General features: G+C 42.5%; 1 protein-coding gene across 2 annotated transcripts; it reads left to right on the top strand.

Annotated features, from left to right (window-relative positions):
- The first annotated feature begins 3,344 nt into the window (after positions 1-3,344).
- Positions 3,345-14,713, top strand: CREG1 (cellular repressor of E1A stimulated genes 1). 2 transcript variants are annotated; one of them, XM_086393933.1, is made up of 4 exons: positions 3,345-3,723; positions 6,729-6,848; positions 10,111-10,295; positions 13,410-14,713. In XM_086393933.1, exons 1-4 carry the CDS (start codon positions 3,367-3,369, stop codon positions 13,411-13,413), a joined length of 666 nt encoding a protein of 221 aa, XP_086250059.1. In that variant the 5' UTR covers positions 3,345-3,366; the 3' UTR covers positions 13,414-14,713. The 2 variants fall into 2 exon arrangements, with proteins under 2 accessions (XP_086250059.1, XP_086250060.1); XM_086393934.1 differs by lacking the exon at positions 13,410-14,713 and having other exon boundaries at positions 10,111-10,299.
- The last annotated feature ends 9,287 nt before the right edge of the window (positions 14,714-24,000 follow it).

The raw sequence follows: 24,000 nt of genomic DNA, 5'->3' as shown, positions 1-24,000 counted from the left end.
CATTTGGTAAACAAATGTTTTCTGGGCCATAAACAACAGGACACAGACAGGAATTTAACAAACAGACTTTGTTGGATTCTGTGAAAGGAAAGTAAAAATGGAGTCGGTATTGCCAAGAGAGCGCTCTAAAATGGAACCAGGAAGGTATTAAGGAAGTGTGACTTATGCACACTTATGTAACTTATGTCTCAGCCTGTTTCAGCCAGGAAGGACTCTGACCTTTTGACCTGATGAAGTCATCCAAACACCTGCCAGAAACTCAAGATACTAATTGGACCCTTCCCCTAAAATGACTTGTGACAGTATCTGTTTGTTGCACATTTACCCTAAAATGACTGATTCCTTAGGGACAAATATTTTCTGACTCTAAAGTCATCATAATTCTCACTAGGCCACTATGAGGTTGTTACCTCATAGCCTTTTTTTGGCTTTAACAATCCCTGACTCTTTTCCTTAGAACACTCTTTCAGGGTAACCTAAATCTGTGTCTCCTGAATTGCAATTCTTAAAACTCCAAATAAAGTCTTTCCTTATTTGCAGCTTCCTGTATTACTTTCTGGCTGACAGCACTTCTCTGTCTACAACAACTGGTTCACCATACACTACAATTATCTATGTTGATAGCTCCTTCCTGGAACAAGTCTTCTAATTCTTGTAGGCAGTGAGGGGGAAGCTCAAAGTTTCTTCCTGAGTCTTTTGGGGCTTGACTGTTTCCAGCTCAAAATAATTCATTAGATTAGCCCGTATACTTATGGATTCTTATGGATATGCTTATTCTCTGCAGCTGTCACCACTGCAGAGAATAGAATAATAGGACAGAAATAAGACATCCTCCAGAATATTCAGAGAGCTCTTAACCAATTTTCTCTCAAAAAAGGATAACAGCTTCATCTTCTCAACAAAGGCTCTAATTACTAATTATGTTTATCACTGCAAATCAGTCTTGGCATTGTAATTCCTTTGAATTATCTCATGTTGTTCTATAGATATGAAGTTAAAAGGCATTAAAAAAAATCTTAGATCGAATGATGTAATCATATCAGAGCTTCTTGAATGGACCAAAGAAGTACCAACATTGTTTATTAGGGGAAAAAATGCCTCATGAATAAAATGATATTCTTCAAAAAAAAGAAAAAAAATTCACATGCCAAAGTGGCACATTTTGGGGTGACTTGTTCTGAACTACTACACTATAGAAATAAACAGGGTTGTCCAGTAGAGAGTAACCCAGGGAAGCATCTTAGGAAGAGTGGTCAAGGAGACACATTTAAGAAGTGACATTTGAATGGAGATCTAGATGTGAGTAGGTAGCAATTCTGGTGACCAAGGGAGGAGAATTTTGAGCAGAGCAGCCAGTGCAGAGACAGACACAGAGGGGAGGTGCTTCAAACTAGAGGGTTTCTTGACCGTATTATCATGCTCAGGTGCATGAAACCAAGTTCTAGGTATCTGTTTTGTAATGGGGGCAGTAATAGGGTTTACTGTTATTCCATCTACAACAATAGTGGTATAGCAATAAACAAAAAAACACTTGTGACCTTCTTGCAAAAAAATTATTCATATTCTGAAAGTTACAAAAGGCCTCTGTTTCACATGTTAGCAGAAAAACAGAATTTAGAGCCAGAAGATGTATCAGATATCATCTAATCCAACTCTTCCTTTTAGAAATGAAAACAGAGGTCCAAAAAGATAAAAGTTTCAGGGTCACATGACTTGACAGCAGCAGAGCTGAGATCAGAACTCCAAATTTGAGACCCACGTGTTTTCCTTAAGAGTAACAGATGAAATATTTGTAATTGGAAGGCACTCAATCGACTTGCATTAAATATTTGTCTTGAAAACGATAAACCTGATCTTCCTCCTCTTAAATTCCTCCCATTTCGTTTTCTATTTAGCTTGAAGTTCTCCCAAATTCGGCTATTAAAAAACTTGACTAAACTGTTCACCCCTTGATTTGAACGTGCAAGCAGACTGTGAAACACCTTTTGGCCACCAGAGGGAACTGAAGGCTGCTGCTCGGAGTAAATCTCGTTTCTGCACCCAAGTTCTGAGTAGCCTAAAATCTCTGCGGCTGAATATGGGGAGGCAGAGTTGGAAGCAGGAAGCGGACGCAGGGCTTTGGCTCACATACCTGTAGCTCCCACCTGCTCACTTGACCAGCCCAGGGCAGCTGAGGGAAGTTACCTTACCTTTGTTGAACATCTCAGCCTCAGAGACCAGATTTACAAGGCTTACAGAGTTGACAGGGCCAGGCTTACTAGTGACAAACGCCTGCAGCAGCACTACCACGCAGCATATATAACAACGATGAAAATTTGGGTTTGAGGCCACGCCAAGGAGATGTGGACTCACTCCGGGGATATGTGACTTTAGTTTACAATTATAAAGAACGCAGATCAGCTGTTATGAGGTTACTTATTAATTCCCAAGAGTATCAGAAAGAGGAATCACTCTAGAATAGACTGTAGGAGGAGAAAAAGGAAATGCCACTTACATGGGAGGAGGGCCAGCAAGGGGAAGACATTTATGAAACCACTGCCCCCGAGCCTGATGAGTTAGGTCCACAGCTGGCTCCTATGCTAAGTTGCTTCAGTTGTGACCGACTCTTTGCGACCCTGTGGGCGGTAGCTCACCAGGCTCCTCTGTCCATGGGATTCACCAGGCGCGAATACTGGAGTAGGTTGCCATTTCCTTCTCCAGGGTATCCTTCCAACCAGGGAGGAACCAGCGTCTCTTATGTTTCATGCATTGGCAGGTGTGTTCTTTACCACTAGCGCTGTCTGGGAAGCCATAACTGGCTTCGATGAATTCAAATAAGTGCATGGAACCCTGACAATACCAAAGTGTCTCTATCTGAGAGTCTCCAACGCCAGGATTAGTTTACAAAAACAGTCTAAATTGGGGGCTTCTGTCCTTCTCTCTGGGACCTTTTGCTGCTCTTCAGAGCCTACAGAGAAGTAAACGGAAAGGAGGAGCGTAAGTAGGAAGCGCAGCAATCCCTCTCCGATATCAGGTAGTCATAACCAAAGGTATTAAAAGAAGGCGTACATATGAAAAGGCTGGTCCTTTCCTAGTAGTATGACTTAGGCAAGTTGCTTAATTTCTCTCAGTCTCCGTTTTATCAGGCATCGAAGAAACCCCTATTCAGGACTATTTCCCAATCCTCACGGCGGCGGGGGCGGAGTGACAGGGAAGTGGATAACCCGTCAGTTCCAGCAAGCGGAGGAGCCCGCCGAGGGACACGCCCCCTCCGCCCTCCACCCGCGGGCTCCGATTGGTCCCCTTCGAAGGGGGCGGGGCCCGACTCTGGGCTATGCTTTGGTCGGGTAGGCAGCCGCGCTCCCAACTCTCGTTGGGGTCAGCGTCATGGCGGGTTGTGCCTGCGGATTCGTGCGCGCAGTGCTCGCCTTTCTGCTGGCGCCCGCGCTGGTGACTCTACTGGTGGCGCCGGCGCGAGGCCGGGGCGGCCGGGGCCACGGGGACTGGGACGCCGCCGAGCTGCTGCTGCCGCCGCTGCCGCCCCGGGAGAATGCGGCGCTCGTGGCTCGCTTCGTGACGAACGTCTGTGACTGGGGCGCACTGGCCACCATCTCAACGCAGGAGGGGGTGCGCGGCCGGCCCTTTGCCGACGTCTTATCGCTCAGCGATGGGCCCCCGGGCAAGGGCAGCGGCGTGCCCTACTTCTACCTGAGCCCGCTGCAGCAGTCGGTGGGCAACCTGCAGGTGAGCCGGAGGGGCAGTGTGGCTTCGCGGGGCTGGAGCGCGAGCCTTTCGACTACCGCTTAAATTCTGCCTGGAAAGGAGAGCCGGCCTCGTAGAGATGAGTTTGAACTCAGCCCAAACCTCTGGATCTTCTCTCCTGCGCTGGCTAGGCGTGCATTGCAGCTTTCCAATTGTTGGGCAACTACATACCAAGAATTGCCCACACGTCCTTGTCACCGTGCCACGCACTTGGGGGGTATTCTTTACCAGCACCTGGAGGACTTCTCACCTGAGTCGTCTTGGGGCACGGTGTCTCATTAACTGGGTTTTTATTATTAAAAGTTCTAGGCCTCAGGTGCACATCAGCCTCCCACGTAGGGAGCAGACCGGACTGGAGAACTAGGTCCTCACCCTTTGTCCACCTTTTGGGGCAGAGCCAAGTTAACACGTCTCCGGTGGATTTCTGATGCGTCGAGTGGTATCACAACCTGGAAACTAGAGCTATGCTGAGTCCAGGGATGGAGCAAGATTTGGGGAAAGTTCCTTTTGACAAAAGATACCTAGATTTGAGGTTAACATTGTTTATGGGTGATATTGAAAGAAACCTGTATTTGATGAGGCACTTGTGTGCCAGGATGAGCTTTCCCTTCATCTTCCACTCATTCTGTCTTTTAATCACTCTTTGAGGTGGCTGTTACCACCCTGGTTCTGCAGATAAAGAATTTGCCCTAAGCCCAGTGGCCACACTGGAATTTCATGCCAGATTTGTTGCCTTCAAAACTCAAGTCATGAACTGGTGGTCCATGAGCTGAGTATGTCCCACAGATGGGTTTTCTTTGGCTCACGCAGAGTTCTGTTTTGTTTTTAATAAATTTGTATTAGTTACCAACATTCAAAAATGGAGCTTGCAGTTAGAAGCCTAAATTCCTAACTTGTTGAAAAATGGGAAGATCTATGACACTGGGAGCCTGCATACTCTGAGCTAACCCTCCTTTAGTTAGGGTATATACATCCCTGTTCCTCTATTTTCTTATTCCCAGTCACCCACTCCACTCCCTTAGACATTTGCTCAGAGCAAGTTCATTTCAGTTTCATCAGTGATGGTCCATCTTGGCTTCAAATACAGTCACCTGGAAAGACTTTAAAAGTGCAATTCCAAAGCATTTTACTAAAAACATTTTATTATAAAACAATCCCCCAAATCCCTCCTGACGCTTCTAATGTTGGGAGGGGGTGAGAACCACTCCTATACACTATTATATTTAAACTTTTGCTGATATTATCTTCCTCATTTCAGGAAATGAGTAAACTCACACTCAGGTGCAGAGACTCAATTGTGACTAGTCAGCTAATGGCTGTCAGGTGGAACTCAAGTCTAGTCTTTGACATCTCTAGAAAATGACAGTGATGAGGCACTTACCCAGTGAAAAGGCATGCCACCTCAGCATCAGTCTGACTCTGATTCTGTCGATTAACCAGTCAAAGTTGGTTTCTGCTTTCCATTTTTTCTCCTCCTTCTAACCCATCTTCTTCTGACTATTTCTATCCACCCTACCCACCCGAATAACATGAACAAAATACCACTCAGCATTGCCCTCTGCCCAGAAACCTCTAACAACATCTGGCAACTTAGACCTGCATAAGATTGACCTGGGTGTTTGTTAAAAATGCAAATACCTGGGATGGGAATGGAACCAAGAAATCCGCATTTTAACACGCTCTCCAGAAAGGTGGTTCTTAAAGCCCTGACAGATGCCAGCCTATAAAATACAGTTTTGACTCCTTGGCTTGGAATTGAGGCCCTTACTACCCACAGCCCTCTACCTCTCACTACTGTGTCCCTAACCCCTTCCCCTCAGAAAGCTTGCTTTCATGCAAATTGGGTTTTCACTACTCACAGTCTTGTTGTATACTTTCCCCATTCTGTGTTTTTGCAGTTGCAATGACCTTTGCCTTTAATACATGTTTTCACTTTTGTGCTGATTTTGACTATCTTACAAGGCTCCCTGGAGTTTCCATATCACTCCAGGTTGCTGATATCTCCTTACACTGAACTTCAAATATGCTTACCTGTATCATTCGCTTGGCAGTGTTTATGTGCTGCCTTTTGACCTCTTCTATGTCTTTGTTTTGCATTTTTAAACTTTGTTTATGTTTGACTTTTCAACCAGATTATAAACTCACAGAGAAGGGAAAGACCTTGTCTGAGTCTCCCCATTCCCTATTTTTGGTCTCCCTAGAGCCTTGCCTAATAGGTTTTGCTGACAGCAAATTTTTGGCCTAATAATTCCAAAGAGATCTCTTTATTGCTCACTGTTTTGATGGGTCACTGTGAGATGGCAAAATCCCACACACAAGACATTTGAGGTTTAAAACACTAAATGTAGCATGTGAATTTTGCTGTAATCTGTCAACAAGCCTTTTATGAAGCTGATTTCTGAATAAGAAAGAATTAGGAATTTTGCTTATATCACATTTTTAATTTACGAATTCTCTTACTGGTAGAACAGGAGTGAGCAACTTCTCCAATTTTGAAATCACATGACAGTTTCTGCTAGCATAAGATAACCAAGAAGCATGATTCAGCAACTTTCTTGCTTAAATTGTTCAGTTAGCTAGTTGAACCACTGTGGTATTTTTATGCATTAGTTTCACATTAGTCTAATCCTTTAACTCTTTCAGTGAAGGTTGGAGATCAGCCTTGTATTTGGGTGGTAATGTAGTTATAATTCCTCTGGTAAGTATGGGACAAATTAGGAGTCTAAGAAAAAGAAAAGTGTTTAACATAATTCTTACCAAATTAGTTACTTAAAATATGAAACAACGTCCAACACACTTTTTTGGAGAGAGGATAAAGATCAATCTCTATCCAAGTAGTATTTTCCCAAGTGGAAGGTGGTATTTTCCAATTCATTGTTTCATGAAAGAATGATCAAGTTCTGGGGACAATGTGTATGCAACTTGTGAAATTTATTACCTCTCAGAGACAATATTTCACATGAGAGGTCTTCATTTTCTCTCTACAGGAGAATCCATATGCTACACTGACCATGTCTTTGGCAGAGACTAATTTCTGCAGGAAATATGGATTTGATCCCCAGAGTCCCCTCTGTGCTCACATAATACTATCAGGAACTGTTATCAAGGTAAATATCATGTAAGAACAGATACTAGTTTTGGAAGATCATTATGTTATTATTAACAGTGAAGGAAGACATATTTTGAGAATAAAATAAAATTTGTGATTGAGGTACAGAGTTAGAATATATTCTAATATGTAAAGTAATTTCATAAAAACTAAAGGTTTTAATTGGTTACTTTCATGTAGGTGTTCAATAAGATATTGAACTATTCAATTGAGCAGATAGATGTTCAATAAGAAAAAGGAACTATTTTTAAAAGCTGAGCAGATGTAACAGCTATTAGGCTCCTATATAAGGAACATCTGCGCAAAGTTCATACTCCTGACCATGTTGTACACTGTACAGTATTTCCCATGTTTGGATTCCTTGTCTCCATATTTAACAGTGGCTTAGAGCAGAAAGCAGATTAAGCATATTAAAAGGGGAGTATGCACAAATCAGTACACACAAATCCCTTCATTCCTATACACTAAAAATGAAGAATCAGAAAGAGAAATTAAGGAATCAATCCCATTCACCATTGCAACAATAAAGAATAAAATACCTAGAAATAAACCTACTTGAGAGAAAAGAACCATATACAGAAAACTATAAGACATTGATGAAAGAAATCAAAGATGACATAAACAGATAGAGAGATATGTCAAGTTCTTGGATCAAAAGAATCAATATTGTGAAAATGACTAAGCAATCTTTAGATTTAGTGTAATCCCAATCAAATTACCAGTGGCATTTTTCATAGAACTAGAATAAAAAAATTTCACAATTTGTATGGAAATGCAAAAGACCATAAATAGCCAAAGCAACCTTGAGAAATAAAAATAGAGCTGGAGGAATCAATCGTCTTGATTTCAGACTATACTGCAAATCTACAGTCATCAAGACAGTATGGTACTGCCACAAAAACAGAAATATAGACCAATGGAACAAGATAGCCCAGAGATAAGCCTACACGTCTGTGGGCACCTTATCTTTGGCAAAGGAGGCAGAATTATACGATGGAAAAAAGATAGTCTTCTCAAGAAGTGGTGCTGGAAAAACTGGACAGCTACATGAAAAAGAATGAAATTAGAACACTTCCTAACACCATACTCAAAGATAAACTCAAAATGGATTAAAGATGACCAGAAACTATAAAACTCTTAGAGGAAGACATAGGCAGAACACTCTTTGATATAAATCACAGTAAGATCCTCTATGATTATCTCCTAGAATAATGGAAATAGCAAAAATGGACAAATGAAATCTAATTAAACTTAAAAGCTTTTGCATAGCAAAAGAAACCATAAACAAGATGAAAAGACAACCATCAGAATGGGAGAAAACAATTGCAAATGAAGCAACTGACAAAGGATTACTCTCCAGAATACACAAGCAGTTCATGCAGCTCAACAACAGAAAAACAAAAACCCAATAAAACAATGGGCAGAAGACCTAAACAGACATTTCTCCAAAGAAGACATCCAGATGGCTAATAAACACATGAAAACATGCTCAACGTTGCTTATTATTAGAGAAATGCAAGTCAAAATTAAATGAGGTATGACCTCACACCAATTAGAATGACCACCATCAAAAAATCTACAAACAATAAATGCTAAAGAGGATGTGGAAAAAAGGGAACCCTCTTGCATTGTTGGTGGGAATGTAGATTGACAACAGCCACTGTGGAGAACAGTATGGTGATTTCTTTAAAAACTAGGAATAAAACTACCGTATGACCTAACAATCCCACTACTGGGCATATACCCCAAGAAAACCATAATTGGAAAAGATACGTACCCCAGTGTTCATTGTAGCACTATTTACAATAGCCAGGACATGGAAGCAACCTAGATGTCCACTGATAGATGAAAGGATAAAGAAGATGTGTACGTATATACAATGGAGTATTAGTCATAAAAAGGAATGAGTTTGAGTCAGTTCTAGTGAGGTATATGAATCTAGAGCCTGTTATACAAAATGAAGTAAGTCAGAGGAAAATGTTGTACATTAATGCATATATATGGAATCTAGAAAAATGGTACTGGTGACCCTATTTGCAGGGCAGCAAAAGAGACTCAGACATAGAGCACAGGCTTATGGACGTAGAGGGGGAAGTAGAGGGTGGGATAAATTGAGAGAGTAGCATTGGCATATATATATGACCATGTGTAAAACAGAGAGCCAATAGGAAGTTGCTGTATAGCACAGGGAGCTCAGCCTGATGCTCTGTGACCACCTGGAGGGGTGGGGTGGAGGTTCATGAGGGAGGGGACATACGTGTACCTATGGCTGATTCATGTTCATGTATGGCAGAAAGCAACACAACACTGTAAAGCAACTAATCCTCTAATTAAAAATAAATTTAAAAAATTGAAGACAAGAGTATCTATATTAAAAACTAGAAGTAAATTTAGATAGTGGGGGGTGAGTGCTAGAGAGAAGAGGTTAAATAAAACAGTGGGAAGGGCAAAGGGCAAGGTGTCATGAGGACTGATCTGATTGCTAAGCCAGTAGGCAGACGTCTTGACCTTGTCAATCATGAATACCTCAGATGGGTTTTAATCATGGTCTCAAAATTCTGTGTGGCTGCATTTCTGGAGCTGAGTGTTCTTCAGTAGTCAGAGAGAGGGGGAAGGCAGCAGATGCACTTGAGTTCCACTGTGCTTCTTCTAAAGACTTCCATCCTTTATGTGCACCCGTCTACGTGTTTAACATACGCCTGCTGTGGGATGAAATTGCTAATGTCACACAGCATAAGCACCAGCAGTATTTTATTATAGTACTTTGTGCCAACTACTCTGATAGCTCAAAATTGCTATTTCACAGTGAAAACTGGTACTCATGATGTTCTCCCACTTCATTATAGTACATGTTATCACCAACATTTGAAATCTCCATTGTTCTCTGCATTTCTTCAAGCTTCTTTTACTGCTTAAGGTCAAACTTTGTAGTAGATGTTAAAAGTGCTCAGCACAAAGGGAAAAAAAGGCGAGAAAAAATTACTACTATGTGTAGTGATGAACGTTTTAACTAAACTTGTGATTATTTTGCAGGGTATGCATATATCAAATCTTTATATGGTATACACCTAAAACTAATACAGAGTTATAAGTCAATTATTGATCAATAATTAATTTTAGAAATAAAAATTTTAAAAATCAGGATTTATAACTAAATAAACTCTTTAGGGTTTGTGGAATGCTAGAATCACACATTCTTAACAGCCAAGAAAACAAAATGTTATTGCTATGAGTAGGTTTATTTTATATATGTCTTTTAGGTGAGTGAAACAGAAATGGATGTTGCAAAGAATTCGTTATTCATTCGACACCCTGAGATGAAAACCTGGCCATCCAGCCATAATTGGTTCTTCGCTAAGTTGAATATAACCAATATCTGGGTCCTGGACTACTTTGGTGGACCGAAAATAGTGACACCTGCAGAATATTATAACGCCACATCTCAGTAAGTATTTACACACCTGCCATCTTTCTAATATTGCAGCCCTTATCAGTGGTCCTCAATCTTCTAAAGCAAAGGGGTCTTAACCATTTCCTGTACCATGGATCATTTTGGCAAGCTGGTAAGGCCTACAACTCCCCTAGGAATAGTATTTTTAATACGTAAAGTACATAAGATTACAAAAGAAACCAACTATATGGAAATACATTTATAAAAATATTTTATAAAATGTGGGGTATATAAAATATAGGATATATAGTAATATGTTGGCTTTTTAATGAATACATTAAATAGTAAGTTCCAGTAGAGAGTCCATAACCTTTCTGTACTTTCAGAGTAGTAAGAACTGAATATTTTAAGACATCAGCAGCAACAGTGCCGTGATATGAAAGTATCTGTAATTTCTATATTTCTGTTAGTGGCCATCACAGGTACACTGTCACCACTTAGTTTATTGCCTACATTCATCATTAAAGAGAATAATACGTTTCAGTTAGAACTTAATGAGAATGAAAACCTCTTTCCATCCCAGTTTTTCCCCATCACAGACACCCTGAACTCTATCTACAAGCTAGGACATCAGGTGGAGACTATATATATTTTTTTTGCCTGCGCCCCATGGCTTGCAGTATCTTAGTTCCCTTATCAGGGTTTGAACCTGGGCCACAACAGAGAAAGAGCTGAGTCCTAACCACTGGGCAACCAAGAATTCCCAAGACCCTGTCTTAGGTCTGTGCTTGTGGAGCCTAGTTCTGACCCATGATGGCATTTTCTCATGAGAGTCAGACCCGGGTAATTTACCCAACATGAAGGATTCACATGCAATCTGAGCATGTGACCCAGATCCTCAGGCCCTGGTCCTGTTGTGCCTGTGGGAGTGTGTGGTATATCCTGCCAGGAAATGGACATTTGGAGGGAAGGAGCAATCAGAGAGAATGAAAGAGAAGAACATAACCTGAAGATGGGAAAGGGTGGGAAAGAAGGGTGTGATCAAGTTTTTTGAAATTAGGTTAGGGTTCAAATGAAGGAATAGAAGGGACTGGTACTTTTCCCAGGCGGCACGGGTCATGCTGGCCTGTCGGGCAGCCTCAAGGCCTCGTGGATGGTGATGACAGTAACAGCAGCAATAACAGCGGTAGCAGTGGCGTCTGGTGGGCATTGTTGGCTGGTGCTAACTGGCGGCTTCCCATGTCTGAACTCACTCAACTCTCACCGCAGTCCTATGAGTTAGGTAGTCATTTTTTCTTTTCTTTTTTTTTTCTGGATGAAGAGCTGATGCACAGAAAAGTCAGAAACTTGCTTAAAGTTTTAAGAAGCAATAGTGCTGGGATTCAAAGCCCAGCATTCTAGCTCCAGAACCTTCACCTTGTTTCTAAAGGAGGTTTTGCTGCCCCCCTGGTCACATCGCGGGCAGCTGGCCAGGCTCCAATTCCAGTGTAATTTAAACACTTTCTGCTTGTGACAGACTGGCTGCTATTTGTGGAGGTGAGCGTGTCCATGCTAAGCTAGACTTTGTAGTTTGCAGCTCAGGTTTGGGCTTAAATTCTCAGCATTCATGTATTCTGCCTTATTATATTGTATAACAGATCTGTTGGTGAACCATTGCCTTTCCATCGTGACTGTAAATCTCTTCACAGCAAAACTCAAGTTTTAGTTTTGGATTTTCATTCCAAACAGAACCTAGTGCATGGCACAGAGTAGGTGTGTAATAAACACTGGCTACTTGTCAGGCTGATCTTTTGAGACAGATTCTTGACTGTTGTTTGAATAAAGAATCTAACAACAACAAAAACGAATCAAACAGTCATGGCATTTATTCTGCTGTTGTGCCTGCAGGAGAAGAGGTCCAGGCCAGTGATTGTGCTCTGGACCTGAAAGCCATCTTTTCAGGAAGGAGGACAGAGGCAGCAATTATAACATTATGGCTGGGCAACAAATTATCAAGGAGGATGGTCAGTAAGATGACAGGCCCACTCTTCAAGGTTAAAGTTCATTTTTATAGGACATAAAAGTCTCTGAAGTACAGTTATCTTTGTCTAAATTACATGCCTGAGGGCAATGTTTGCTTTAATAACAAAATAAAACTGGAAAAGAAAACTCATAAGTCTGCACATTGAATAAGTCAATGAAAAAGATAAATTTGAGGTTTCTACTTTATTAACATGGATGAGTGGGCCTTTTCTGCAGCTTGGAGATAAGAGGGAGCATTTTTCCCTGTCCTTGTGAGAGGAGGGCAGAAGACTAGCCCAGGGTGTGACCCCTCCTGAGACAGGATGCGAGAATCCTAGGAATGGGCAGTGCCTTGAATGTGACCTGGAACAGATGCTTCTGACTCCCACCCATTTCAGAGTCCAGGACTGGGTCCCCCACGTTTCCACCCACCAGGTCTGCCAGCAGGATTGTTTAGTAGCCCAAGAGAGTGTACAATAGTCCTTGTCTTGCTAGACTTGTATTGAATGGAGGGTGGTAATGTTTACCAGAAGTATTTGTAGATGTGGTTGGGTAAGCAATTCTCATAAGTATCAGCAATTGCCTCCTCTCAGTTAAGGCTGAGCAGCAGGCCTCTGGGGAAAGACAGAGGTAATGAGAGGTCAATGGATTGCAAACGTGCCCGCCCTCCCTTACCTGGAGATGGATTTCCTGATGGAAATCCGTGGTCAGGGCTACAACGGGAAAATGGATCGCGGTCACCTCCCTGGCTGAGTGCTGGAAAACTGCTGCTCTTTTGCTCTAATGTTTGGGACCCCCTTCTGTCTCATCTGTCTTTTAACTCTTCCGATAATCTTGAATGAGATGGTCACAGTAGCCACAGCTGCTGATCAGTGTTTTGTCCTGGCAGTGCTTGCTAAAGTGCGTCAGCATCATACTTGGAGAGGTGGGATGAGAGCTGAGATGAAGACCCTAGGCCTGACCCTAAACCAGGACTCATTTTAGTAGTGAATTTTTTGCGTGTTAGCAATCTCAGATTTTTCTTTACTACACTAAGTGGCCAAAATTAACTTGAGATCTTAAAAACTTTTAGATCAGAAGTGTTTCTAGCCCTTCCCAAGAATGAGTTAACTTCTCATTTGTCAGTTTAATGAAATAATTTTTCTTCCTCTCTCTTCCCCTCTCTAGGTGAAGCAGCATATGGCGAATTTAACCTCATGTGTGAAATTTCTGAGGAAGTTTCACGTAGATCTGAAGCACTTATTGTTTTTCTATGGAAAGTTTGCCAGAAGATTAGCCAGTTTTCTTTCTTTGCTTGCTTGCTTACAGGGTTGAGTTGGATTATTACTGGATTTCTTGGAGGATGAGATTGTTGGATATATTATATATTTTTTCATATTTTGAAGCCATTTTCAGAGAGACATGTCTTTATGATCAGCATTTTATTCCATTAATTCCAAATAGTTTGCCAACAGTGCTCCTTGAAGAGGAAGAGTTACCAGTTTTAGATTGACCATTGGCATTCGAAAGTACTCAAGTATGTGTTCTTAATTCCTGAAAACCCGCTGTGCTGGGGAGAGGGCCACGCCCCCACAGCTGCTGCCTGCGTCTGTAAGGGCTCCTATTACAGTGCACCTGGATAAATCTTGCCAAGACAAACAAACAATGATGAAACACAAGTGGAGCCTCCCACTCGTGGTCCACTTACGTTTGACAGTCCTGGGTGTTGTTAATCCAACACAAGGCAAAACTATCTCTTATACAGAACATAAAAAAAAAATACTCTTCAAGTCTAAAGTGATAAATATCTAGAACAAAGGATGATAAAACTTCCTTAATTTGACTTAATAAAGGAAGTTCATAAAATTTTCTGAATTTGATTTCCCCAGCTAAGTGGACACTGTGTAATTAGTTTCTTCTACTCAAAATACTTACACACAAGCACTTTTTTTTTTTTTCATCCCAAAAGGGGATTATGAAATAAAAAGATGGGGGGGGGCATTTTATGTGTAAGTTATTTCTGGTGTTCTTTTATAACATTTTTTAACATCAACCTGGACATGGACTAGGTTCAACCAGATCCAAAATCCGTCTTCCAACTCTCTCAATAATGGCCCAAGCCTTTTTCAACTTCTTCAGATCTCTAAGGGGCTTCTAATGCTGTTACTGCCTAAGTCAGGTCATCAGAGGGGGGACAACACGGTTTAAAAAATCACATCTCTTCAGAAGGGGAGAAACTTTGCTTTTATTACCTATAGACAGGATTTTAGAAGACTCTACGAGATCCTTTATAAGAGGTGTGTCAGGAATCAAGCAACTGAATCCTTAAATGGCTAAGAGAAAGGAAGTTGAATATGAGTTTGAAACTACAAAATGAACTTACCTGCAATCCAACAAACAGCTTCTCTTTAAGAAAAATCATGTGTCTTAAACTTGGTGGAGAAGGTTTCTTACTCAAAGCATTAATAATAAAAAGCATTATTTTCATGAAATGTGTCATTTATTTTCTTACACAGAGATGGTAATATTTATTGCACTTTTTTTCATTGTCCACTGCCGAAATCCCTTTGTGTTTTTATTTTAGCAGGTTGGTAAATTAACTTCTGGCTGATTTAAAGCTTAAAGTGAATAACGTGACCCTTTCCTATTGGTAAACGATTCATTGTGTCTTAAAATTTGGAGGTCTGCCAGACTGCAGTCTTTGTCAAGGGTCTTTCCTCAGGGCCTTGGGTGGCAAGGTAACTTGTGATAGAATTAAATTGAGAGTATCTATCTGTATTTTCCCTTTACTCAGTTATTGTGAAATTTCTCTTCATCATTTGGTACCATGTAAAAATACCTGTATTCAAGTAAGATCCAATTATCACAGAGGAGAGTCAAGCACTTTTTCACTGAAGGTTCTGTGGCTTCCTTTTTAATTGAATGTGCACATTAAGTCCCCATTATGTTCTGATGGGGCTTCCCTTATAGCTCAGTTGGTAAAGAATCTGTCTGCACTGCAGGAGACCCGGGTTCGATCCCTGGGTTGGGAAGATCCCCTGGAGGATGAAATGGCAACCCACTCCAGTATCCTTGCCTGGAAAATCATGGACAGAAGAACCTGAAGGGCTGCAGTCTATGGGATTGCAAAGAGTAGGCACGACTGAGTGACTAACACTTAACATGTTCTGATTGATCACCAGGGGGCAGTGTGGACCACTTTTTGTGTAGATGCTGGTTTCTTGTACAGTAATCTTCCACATGCTTACCCAAGTGGCTCAGTGGCAAAAAAATCTGCCTATAATGCAGGAGACACAGGTTCCATCCCTGGGTCAGAAAGATACCCTGGAGAAGGAAATGGCAACCCACTCTCCCGCTCTAGTATTCTTCCCTGGGAAATCCCATAGACAGAAGAGCCTGGCAGACTATACAGTCCGTGGGGGTCACAAAAGTCAGACATGACTTACCAACCAAACAATAATTGCCCGCTTATACATGGGGATCTTTTCCAAGGCTGTCCCCAGCCCTTGCAGGTGCCTGAAACCCAGGGTCGTACCAAACCTATATGTACTATGTTCTTTTCCTATACATACACATGATAGTTTATAAAGTATGGGGTCGCAAAGAGTCAGACACGACTGAGCGACTGAACTGAACTGAGAGACCATATGAGTTGTCAACATTACCCTTGTACTTGGGACCATTAAAAAGTAAAATAAGGGTAACTTGAACACAAGCACCGTGATATCAAGACTACTACTACTAGCTGACAGGTACTGCTGCTGCTGCTGCTAAGTCGCTTCAGTCGTGTCTGACTCTGTGCAACCCCATAGACGGCAGCCCAGCAGGCTCCCCCGTCCCTGGGATTCTCCAGACAAGAACACTGGAGTGGGTTGCCATTTCCTTCTCCAATGCATGAAAGTGAAAAGTGAAAGTGAAGTTGCTGAGTCTTGTCCGACTCCTAGCCACCGCATGGACTGCAGCCCACCAGGCTCCTCCATCCATGGGATTTTCCAGGCAAGAGTACTGGAGTGGGGTGCCATCGCCTTCTCCAAACTGACAGGTAACATACAGCGTCAATTCGCTGGGCAAAGGGATGATTCATGGTGAGATTTCATCATGCTACTCAAAGCAGCACACACAAAATGTACAAATTGTTTATTGCTGGAATTTTTCATTTAATATTTTTGGGCTGAGGTTGGCCACTGGTAACAAACTGCAGAAAGCAAAACTGTAGATAAGAGTGGACTGTGGTACACAGAGCTGATCAGGTCCAATGGGCTGGGATGGGATGGGTGACCTCGATAAGATGACCCTGGAGTAAAAGTAGCCCAGCAGAGCAAAGGAGAGAAGCTGAGGCTGGTCTGTGCTGCTGCTGGCGACTCTCGTGGACTTACCCCTCTCTGTCATGCGCTTCATTACCTGCTGCAGAACTGGGGCAGAACCCTGACCCGAAAGAGAGAGGGGATGAGTGTTTTGGACTCAGACTAGCTTTGGCCCAGAAAGCAAGGCAGGCCCTGATCAAGAAAAAATCAGAAGTAGGGAGAGGGAGTGGCTTAAGAACCCTGAGTTTCTAAGCCCAGGGGGCTGTACCTGGTGGATGTTGTCTTCACCCTGGACTTGTGCTTCGCTGGTCAAGGCCATTTATCTTTACTAGACTGTGGCCAATAGTCATGGTTCATTCTGTCTTTTAGTCCAGTTTTAGATTCCTTTCAAGTATGAGGTGGAGTGGGGACCTTTATGACTTGAGGTTCAGCTCCATGAGATCAGTGCATACATATTCTGACTGGAGGTTGTTCATATCACATTTTCCTTCTTAGTAACAGTCAGACTGAAGATCACAAAATCGTTGAAGAGGAGACTCTACTTTCCTGTAGTGGGGCATGTTTTCAGATTTAGAACTGGGGGGAAAAAAAAGTTCTACTTGATGCAAAACTGTTAGGTCAATATTGTAAGGGAAATTCCAAACTGTCACTTCAAAAAGAGGTGCTCTGTATATTTTCATCTGAGAAGACAAGGGTAACTTAGATCCTTTTGGAAATTAAGGAAGGTATAAATTAACCAGTAACATTGTATCTTTTTCTTAATTTTTCCTTATACTTATTGTAAGATATATATCTTTGTGGGGGCTTCCCTGGTGGCTCAAATGATAAAGAATCTGCCTGCAATGCAGGAGACATGAGTTTGATCCTTGGGTTGAAAAGATCCCCTGGATAAGGGAGTGGCTACCCACTCCAGTATTCTTGCCTGGAGAATTCCATGGGCAGAGAAGCCTGGTTGGTTACAGTCCATGGGGTCACAAAGAATCAGGCACGACTGAAGCAACTTAGCTTGCATGCATGTATCTTTGTACAGAAAATACACAAAATAAAAGTTTAAAAATTAATAATCTCACCAGCCAGCATGACTGCTAGTATTCTGATGTGTTTTCTTAGAAGAAACATCTTTGCTCCCAGGAAATGTTTAACTAAAAAGAGCATGTTATATGTTGATTGGGTATCACACTTCCTTCACTTTCTCATAAGCTTACATTACTAGAAACCATTCATAAAGATGGTTTAGAATGGCTGCAAATATTTCATCAGATTGATCTCTTTCAGCTACCAAATAATGATCTGTGTTAGTACTCTGTTGCTAGTGACAGAAACCTGAGTCAAAGTAGTTTAAGCCAAAAGAAGAGTTCATTGATCTTAAAATATTCCTTCAGAATCAACTCTTCATCTCCTGGCTCCTCTTTCCACTGTGTTGGTTTTAACTGAAGTCAGCAATCTTAGGGCAAAAAGGATGCCTCTTTCCCAGCCATGGGAGCCATTCCTGGATAATCTCTATCTGAGAATGAGTTCATCGGCCAGGTTTCCATCCTGTGTCTTTCCCTGCAGTTGACAGTTCAGCTCAGCACTGGTCAGAACCACATGGATCAGACAAATTTTGAAGTGGAGCTCCTGAAAGGAAAAAAAGAACCTATGTTAACTGAAGGGAGACTGGATAGGCCAAAGTTAAGGGCTGTTACTGATTTCTCCAGTATTTGCCCATTTAAATTACTTCCAATTTTTCCTTGTTATAAGAAAGAAATCTTTATGCGTGAAGTATTTTCCATATCTCTGTTTGTTTCCTTGGAGAGATTCCCAGCAGTGGAATTCCCAAGCCAAAAGCTGGTGGAATCTATTACACATTGCCCTTAAGACTTTGTGTCAATGAACAGCCCTGCATCAGTCTATGAAAGTGTTCACTCTACACTGAACTTACAGGTAAAAACAGTCTGTGATTTTAATCAGCAGCTCTTATGTAGCGGTGTATGTGTGTGTTTAGTGCTCAGTCGTGTCCGACTCTTTGTGACTCCATGCACTGTACCCCGACAAGCTCCTCTGTCCAAGCTCCTCTGGGATTTTCCAGGCAAGAATGCTTGAGTGGGTTGCTGTTTCCTCCTTTAGGGGATCTTCTCAACTCAGTGATCGAACCTGCATTTCGATCTGCATTGGCAGGCAGATTCTTTACCAGGGAACCGCCTGGGAAGCCCCTAGGTAATGATGACACTACCTGTGTGTGCTCAGCGGCTCAGTCACGTCCGACTCTTTGCGACCTTTGGGTTTTAACTCACCAGGCTACACTGTCTGCGTGATTTTTCAGGCAAGAATACTGGAGTGGGTTGCCGTTTCCTCCTCCAGGGGATCTTTCTGACCCAGGGATTGAGCCCGAGTCTTCTGTGTCTCCTGCTTTGCAGGCAGATTCTTTACCTCCTGAGTCAAACTCAGTAAACACTCGTTGCTTTTCTTTTCTTTATTCAAATATCAGTTGGTAACTATAGGTTGAGTTTTCTCAAAAATAAATGTTATGTTTGTCATAGGACTTAATTTTATAAAATAGGTTCACTCACAGCATTTTTATTTAATCCTTGCAACAAGTCCAAGAAGTAGGTGGAACACACATTATTTTTCTTACTTTGGGGAGAAGGTTGGGGTTCGCAGATAGGTTGCGGGAGTTCACACAGTTGCCTATCAGGCCCTGTCCTTAAATCTAGCTCTTTCCCCAAGTATCCAATGACCCTTCATCTGCTGGTGATATCTGGGTCTTTTGAAGAAATGTCTTGCCATTTGTATTAAAGATGTGTAGTAAAAAAAATAATTGGCAAGAAATTATTTTTCTTTGTAAGAAAACCTCAGGTTTTCACATCTCTCAGGGCCAGCAGCACACAGGAAAGAGTGTGAGCTCAGTTCAGTTCAGTTCAGTTCAGTCGCTCAGTCGTGTTCGACTCTTTGCGTCCCATGAATCACAGCACACCAGGCCTCCCTGTCCATCACCAACTCCTGGAGTTCACCCAGACTCACATCCATCGAGTCAGTGATGCCATCCAGCCATCTCATCCTCTGTTGTCCCCTTCTCCTCTTGCCCCAATCCCTCCCAGCATCAGAGTCTTTTCCAATGAGTCAACTCTTCGCATGAGGTGGCCAAAGTACTGGAGTTTCAGCTTTAGCATCATTCCTTCCAAAGAAATCCCAGGGCTGATCTCCTTCAGAATGGACTGGTTGGATCTCCTTGCAGTCCAAGGGACTCTCAAGAGTCTTCTCCAACACCACAGTTCAAAAGCATCAATTCTTCGGTGCTCAGCCTTCTTCACAGTCCAACTCTCACATCCATACATGACCACAGGAAAAACCATAGCCTTGACTAGACGGACCTTTGTTGGCAAAGTAATGTCTCTGCTTTTCAATATGCTATCTAGGTTGGTCATAACTTTCCTTCCAAGGAGTAAGCGTCTTTTAATTTCATGGCTGCAGTCACCATCTGCAGTGATTTTGGAGCCCAAAAAAAAAAAAAAGTCTGACACTGTTTCCACTGTTTCCCCATCTATTTCCCATGAAGTGATGGGACCGGATCCCATGATCTTCGTTTTCTGAATGTTGAGCTTTAAGCCAACTTTTTAATGCTCCTCTTTCACTTTCCTCAAGAGGCTTTTGAGTTCCTCTTCACTTTCTGCCATAAGGGTGGTGTCATCTGCATATCTGAGGTTATTGAGATTTCCCCTGGCAATCTTGATTCCAGCTTGTGTTTCTTCCAGTCCAGCGTTTCTCATGATGTACTCTGCATAGAAGTTAAATAAGCAGGGTGACAATATACAGCCTTGACGTACTCCTTTTCCTATTTGGAACCAGTCTGTTGTTCCATGTCCAGTTCTAACTGTTGCTTCCTGACCTGCATACGGATTTCTCAAGAGGCAGATCAGGTGGTCTGGTATTCCCATCTCTTTCAGAATTTTCCACAGTTGATTGTGATCCACACAGTCAAAGGCTTTGGCATAGTCAATAAAGCAGAAATAGATGCTTTTCTGGAACTCTCTTGCTTTTTCCATGATCCAGCAGATGTTGGCAATTTGATCTCTGGTTCCTCTACCTTTTCTAAAACCAGCTTGAACATCAGGAAGTTCACGGTTCACATATTGCTGAAGCCTGGCTTGGAGAATTTTGAGCATTACTTTACTAGCATGTGAGATGAGTGCAATTGTGCGGTAGTTTGAGCATTCTTTGGCATTGCCTTTCTTTGGGATTGGAATGAAAACTGACCTTTTCCAGTCCTGTGGCCACTGCTGAGTTTTCCAAATGTGCTGGCATATTGAGTGCAGCACTTTCACAGCATCATCTTTCAGGATTTGAAATAACTGGAATTCCATCACCTCCACTAGCTTTGTTCACAGTGATGCTTTCTAAGGCCCACTTGACTTCACATTCCAGGATGTCTGGCTCTAGGTCAGTGATCACACCATCGTGATTATCTGGGTCGTGAAGATCTTTTTTGTACAGTTCTTCTGTGTATTCTTGCCATCTCTTCTTAATATCTTCTGCTTCTGTTAGGTCCATACCATTTCTGTCCTTTATCGAGCCCATCTTTGCATGAAATGTTCCCTTGGTATCTCTAATTTTCTTGAAGAGATCTCTAGTCTTTCCCATTCTGTTGTTTTCCTCTATTTCTTTGCATTGATTGCTGAAGAAGGCTTTCCTATCTCTTCTTGCTATTCTTTGGAACTCTGCATTCAGATGCTTATATCTTTCCTTTTCTCCTTTGCTTTTCGCTTCTCTTCTTTTCACAGCTATTTGTAAGGCCTCCTCAGACAGCCATTTTGCTTTTTTGCATTTCTTTTCCATGGGAATGGTCTTGATCCCTGTCTCCTGTACAATGTCACAAACCTCAGTCCATAGTTCATCAGGCACTCTATCAGATCTAGGCCCTTAAATATATTTCTCACTTCCACTGTATAATCATAAGGGATTTGATTTAGGTCATACCTGAATGGTCTAGTGGTTTTCCCTACTTTCTTCAATTTAAGTCTGAATTTGGCAATAAGGAGTTCATGATCTGAGCCACAGTCAGCTCCTGGTCTTGTTTTTGCTGACTGTATAGAGCTTCTCCATCTTTGGCTGCAAAGAATATAATCAATCTGATTTCAGTGTTGATCATCTGGTGATGTCCATGTATTGAGTCTTCTCTTGTGTTGTTGGAAGAAGGTGTTTGTTATGACCAGTGTTTGTTATGACCAGAGTGTGAGCTCTGAAGCCTTCAAATCCCAGCTCAAACACTGTGCTGGTGCCCTATGCAAATGCTCTGTGGGAGGGTCCCCTTGGTGGTTGGGGATGATGCCTAGGATGGGAGGGGTGGCTATGAGCATTATTTAGTCTCCATCACCATGTGGGATGGCCCACAGCCGCTCATGACATGGATACACTGGTCAGGCTGTAGAGGAGCAGAGAGCCAACCATTTTCTCAGTAATAACACTGCAGGAAGGTCTCCCCTGGCATGTGTCAGTCACTGGTCTTCGCTGAGCCTTGGGGGAAGCCCTCTCCCATCATGCCTCGGTGTGTGCCATGGAGGAGCAGGGCTAAACCTGCTCAGAGGTCAGCCCAGGCACCCAGCTGTGGAAGAGCCAGGGAAACTGTAATTTGATGAGACAGCCGCTAGAGGTCCTCGTGGAATTGCATTGAATTGCCCAGGGAGGGTTGGCCCAGAGCAGGAAAATCCTCTTTACTCCTCCCGTCATGTAGCGAGGGCAGCTGCACCGCTGGAATTACAGCCCCCTCTGTCTTTTAACCACTCTGTCTTCCCCATAAGCTGGTGAGTGTTCTAAGGGACAGTAAAGGTCTAATGTGGGGACCCACAATCCCTCTCCAGCAGTCCCTAGAGGTAGGCCCCCTTCAGGCTAATTTCTGGGGCAAGAGGACATATGGCTATTTTTTGGGTGGCGGGGGGCGCGGATTCCCAAAGTCCAGGAGAAATATCAACCACCTCAGATGTGTAGATGATACCACTCTAATGGCAGAAAGTTGGGAGGAAATAAAGAGCCTCTTGATGAGGGTGAAAGAGGAGAGTGAAAAAGCTGGCTTAAAACTCAACAGTCAAAAAATTAAGATCATGGCATCTGGTCCCATCACTTCATGGCAAATAGAAGGGGAAGAAGTGAAAGCAGTGACAAATTTTGTATTCTTGGGCTCCAAAAGCACTGCCGATGGTGATCACAGCCATGAAATTAAAAAACACTTGCTCCTTGGAAGAAAAGTCGTGACAAATCTAAACAGGATATTCACAGCAAAGACATCACTTTGCTAACAAAGATCTATATAGTCAAAGCTATGGGTTTTTTTCCAGTAGTCATGTATGAATGTGAGGGATGGACCATAAAGAAGGCTGAGCATCAAAGAATTGATGCTTTTGTATTGTGCTGCTGGAGAAGACTCCTGAGAACCCCTTGGACTGCAAGGAAATCAAATCAGTCAGTCCTAAAGGAAGTCAACCCTGAATATTCATTAGACGGACTGATGCTGGAGCTGAAGCTCCAACACTTTGGCCACCTGATGTGAAGAGTTGACTCCATAGAAAAGACCCTGATGCTGGGAAAGATTGAAAGCAGAGGATGAGATGGTTACATAGCATCATGGACACGATGGACATGAATCTGAGCAAACTCCAGGAAATAGTGAAGGACAGGGAAGCCTGGTGTGCTGCAGTCCATGGGATGGCAAACAGTCAGACCTGACTGAGCGACTAAACAACAACCAAAGGCAGCCTGGGCTTAAAGAGGACTTCCGAGCCAGCCAACTGTCTCTGCCCCTGGCAAGTTCAGTCAGTCCTTCCCCTTTGCAGATGACAGAAATGTGACCTGCATGAAGTCAGAGCATCGCCAGCACAGTCAGGCCTGGCAGACCCCTGAAAACCAACATCCAGAACCTTGAATGGAATCCTGGTCCCCCTGCCTGCCCTTGGGTCAGTGTGGACGACCGGCAAGGAGCAGCAGGATCACAGCACCCAAGATGTACTTGTGGCAGGGCAGATGACAGTGGGCAGGGCTGAAAGGGGGAGGGCGGCACTGGAGAGGCAGGAATAATTAAACCTAAATATAAGTTCTGAATAGAGGACAACTAGAGGGGCATCTAGTTCAGTCCTTGCATCTCTTTTTAAGAAGAAAGGTTCTTTATTTTTTTTTTTAATGTTTAAATTACAAATACAAATCAAGACCACTTTTTATGTAACAAGCACATACTGAGCTTCAAGTATATGCAAGGCACTGCACCAGGTCTCGTGGTATTAGATAGCCCTCCAAGTGCTGCTTTTCTGACACGGGAACCCAAATATCTTTATTTATTTCTCAGGATATTTTTCAGTATCAAGTAATGGAAAATTCACCTGAAAATTCAGCCCCTTCATCTTATGACTGAAGACACCAAGACCCAGAGAGAGAAAGTGATTTGAGGTCACATGGCAAATTAAAGACAAAGCTGGGAGAAGATCCCTATCCGTGCATTCCCATAGTAGCAG

This window comes from Bos grunniens, chromosome 3, assembly GCF_055505025.1.
Source record: "Bos grunniens cultivar Pamir isolate PY7600 chromosome 3, Bosgru_T2T1.0, whole genome shotgun sequence".
NCBI classification, from domain to species: domain Eukaryota; kingdom Metazoa; phylum Chordata; class Mammalia; order Artiodactyla; family Bovidae; genus Bos; species Bos grunniens.
This window is presented reverse-complemented; position numbering and strand designations above follow the sequence as displayed.

Bases quoted from the DNA above. Each gene is read 5' to 3' on its own strand.
- CREG1 (XM_086393933.1), top strand. From the start codon at position 3,367: ATGGCGGGTTGTGCCTGCGGATTCGTGCGCGCAGTGCTCGCCTTTCTG. The intron at 3,724-6,728 runs GTGAGCCGGAGG...TTCTCTCTACAG, and splicing joins AGTCGGTGGGCAACCTGCAG to GAGAATCCATATGCTACACT. The intron at 6,849-10,110 runs GTAAATATCATG...TATGTCTTTTAG, and splicing joins TATCAGGAACTGTTATCAAG to GTGAGTGAAACAGAAATGGA.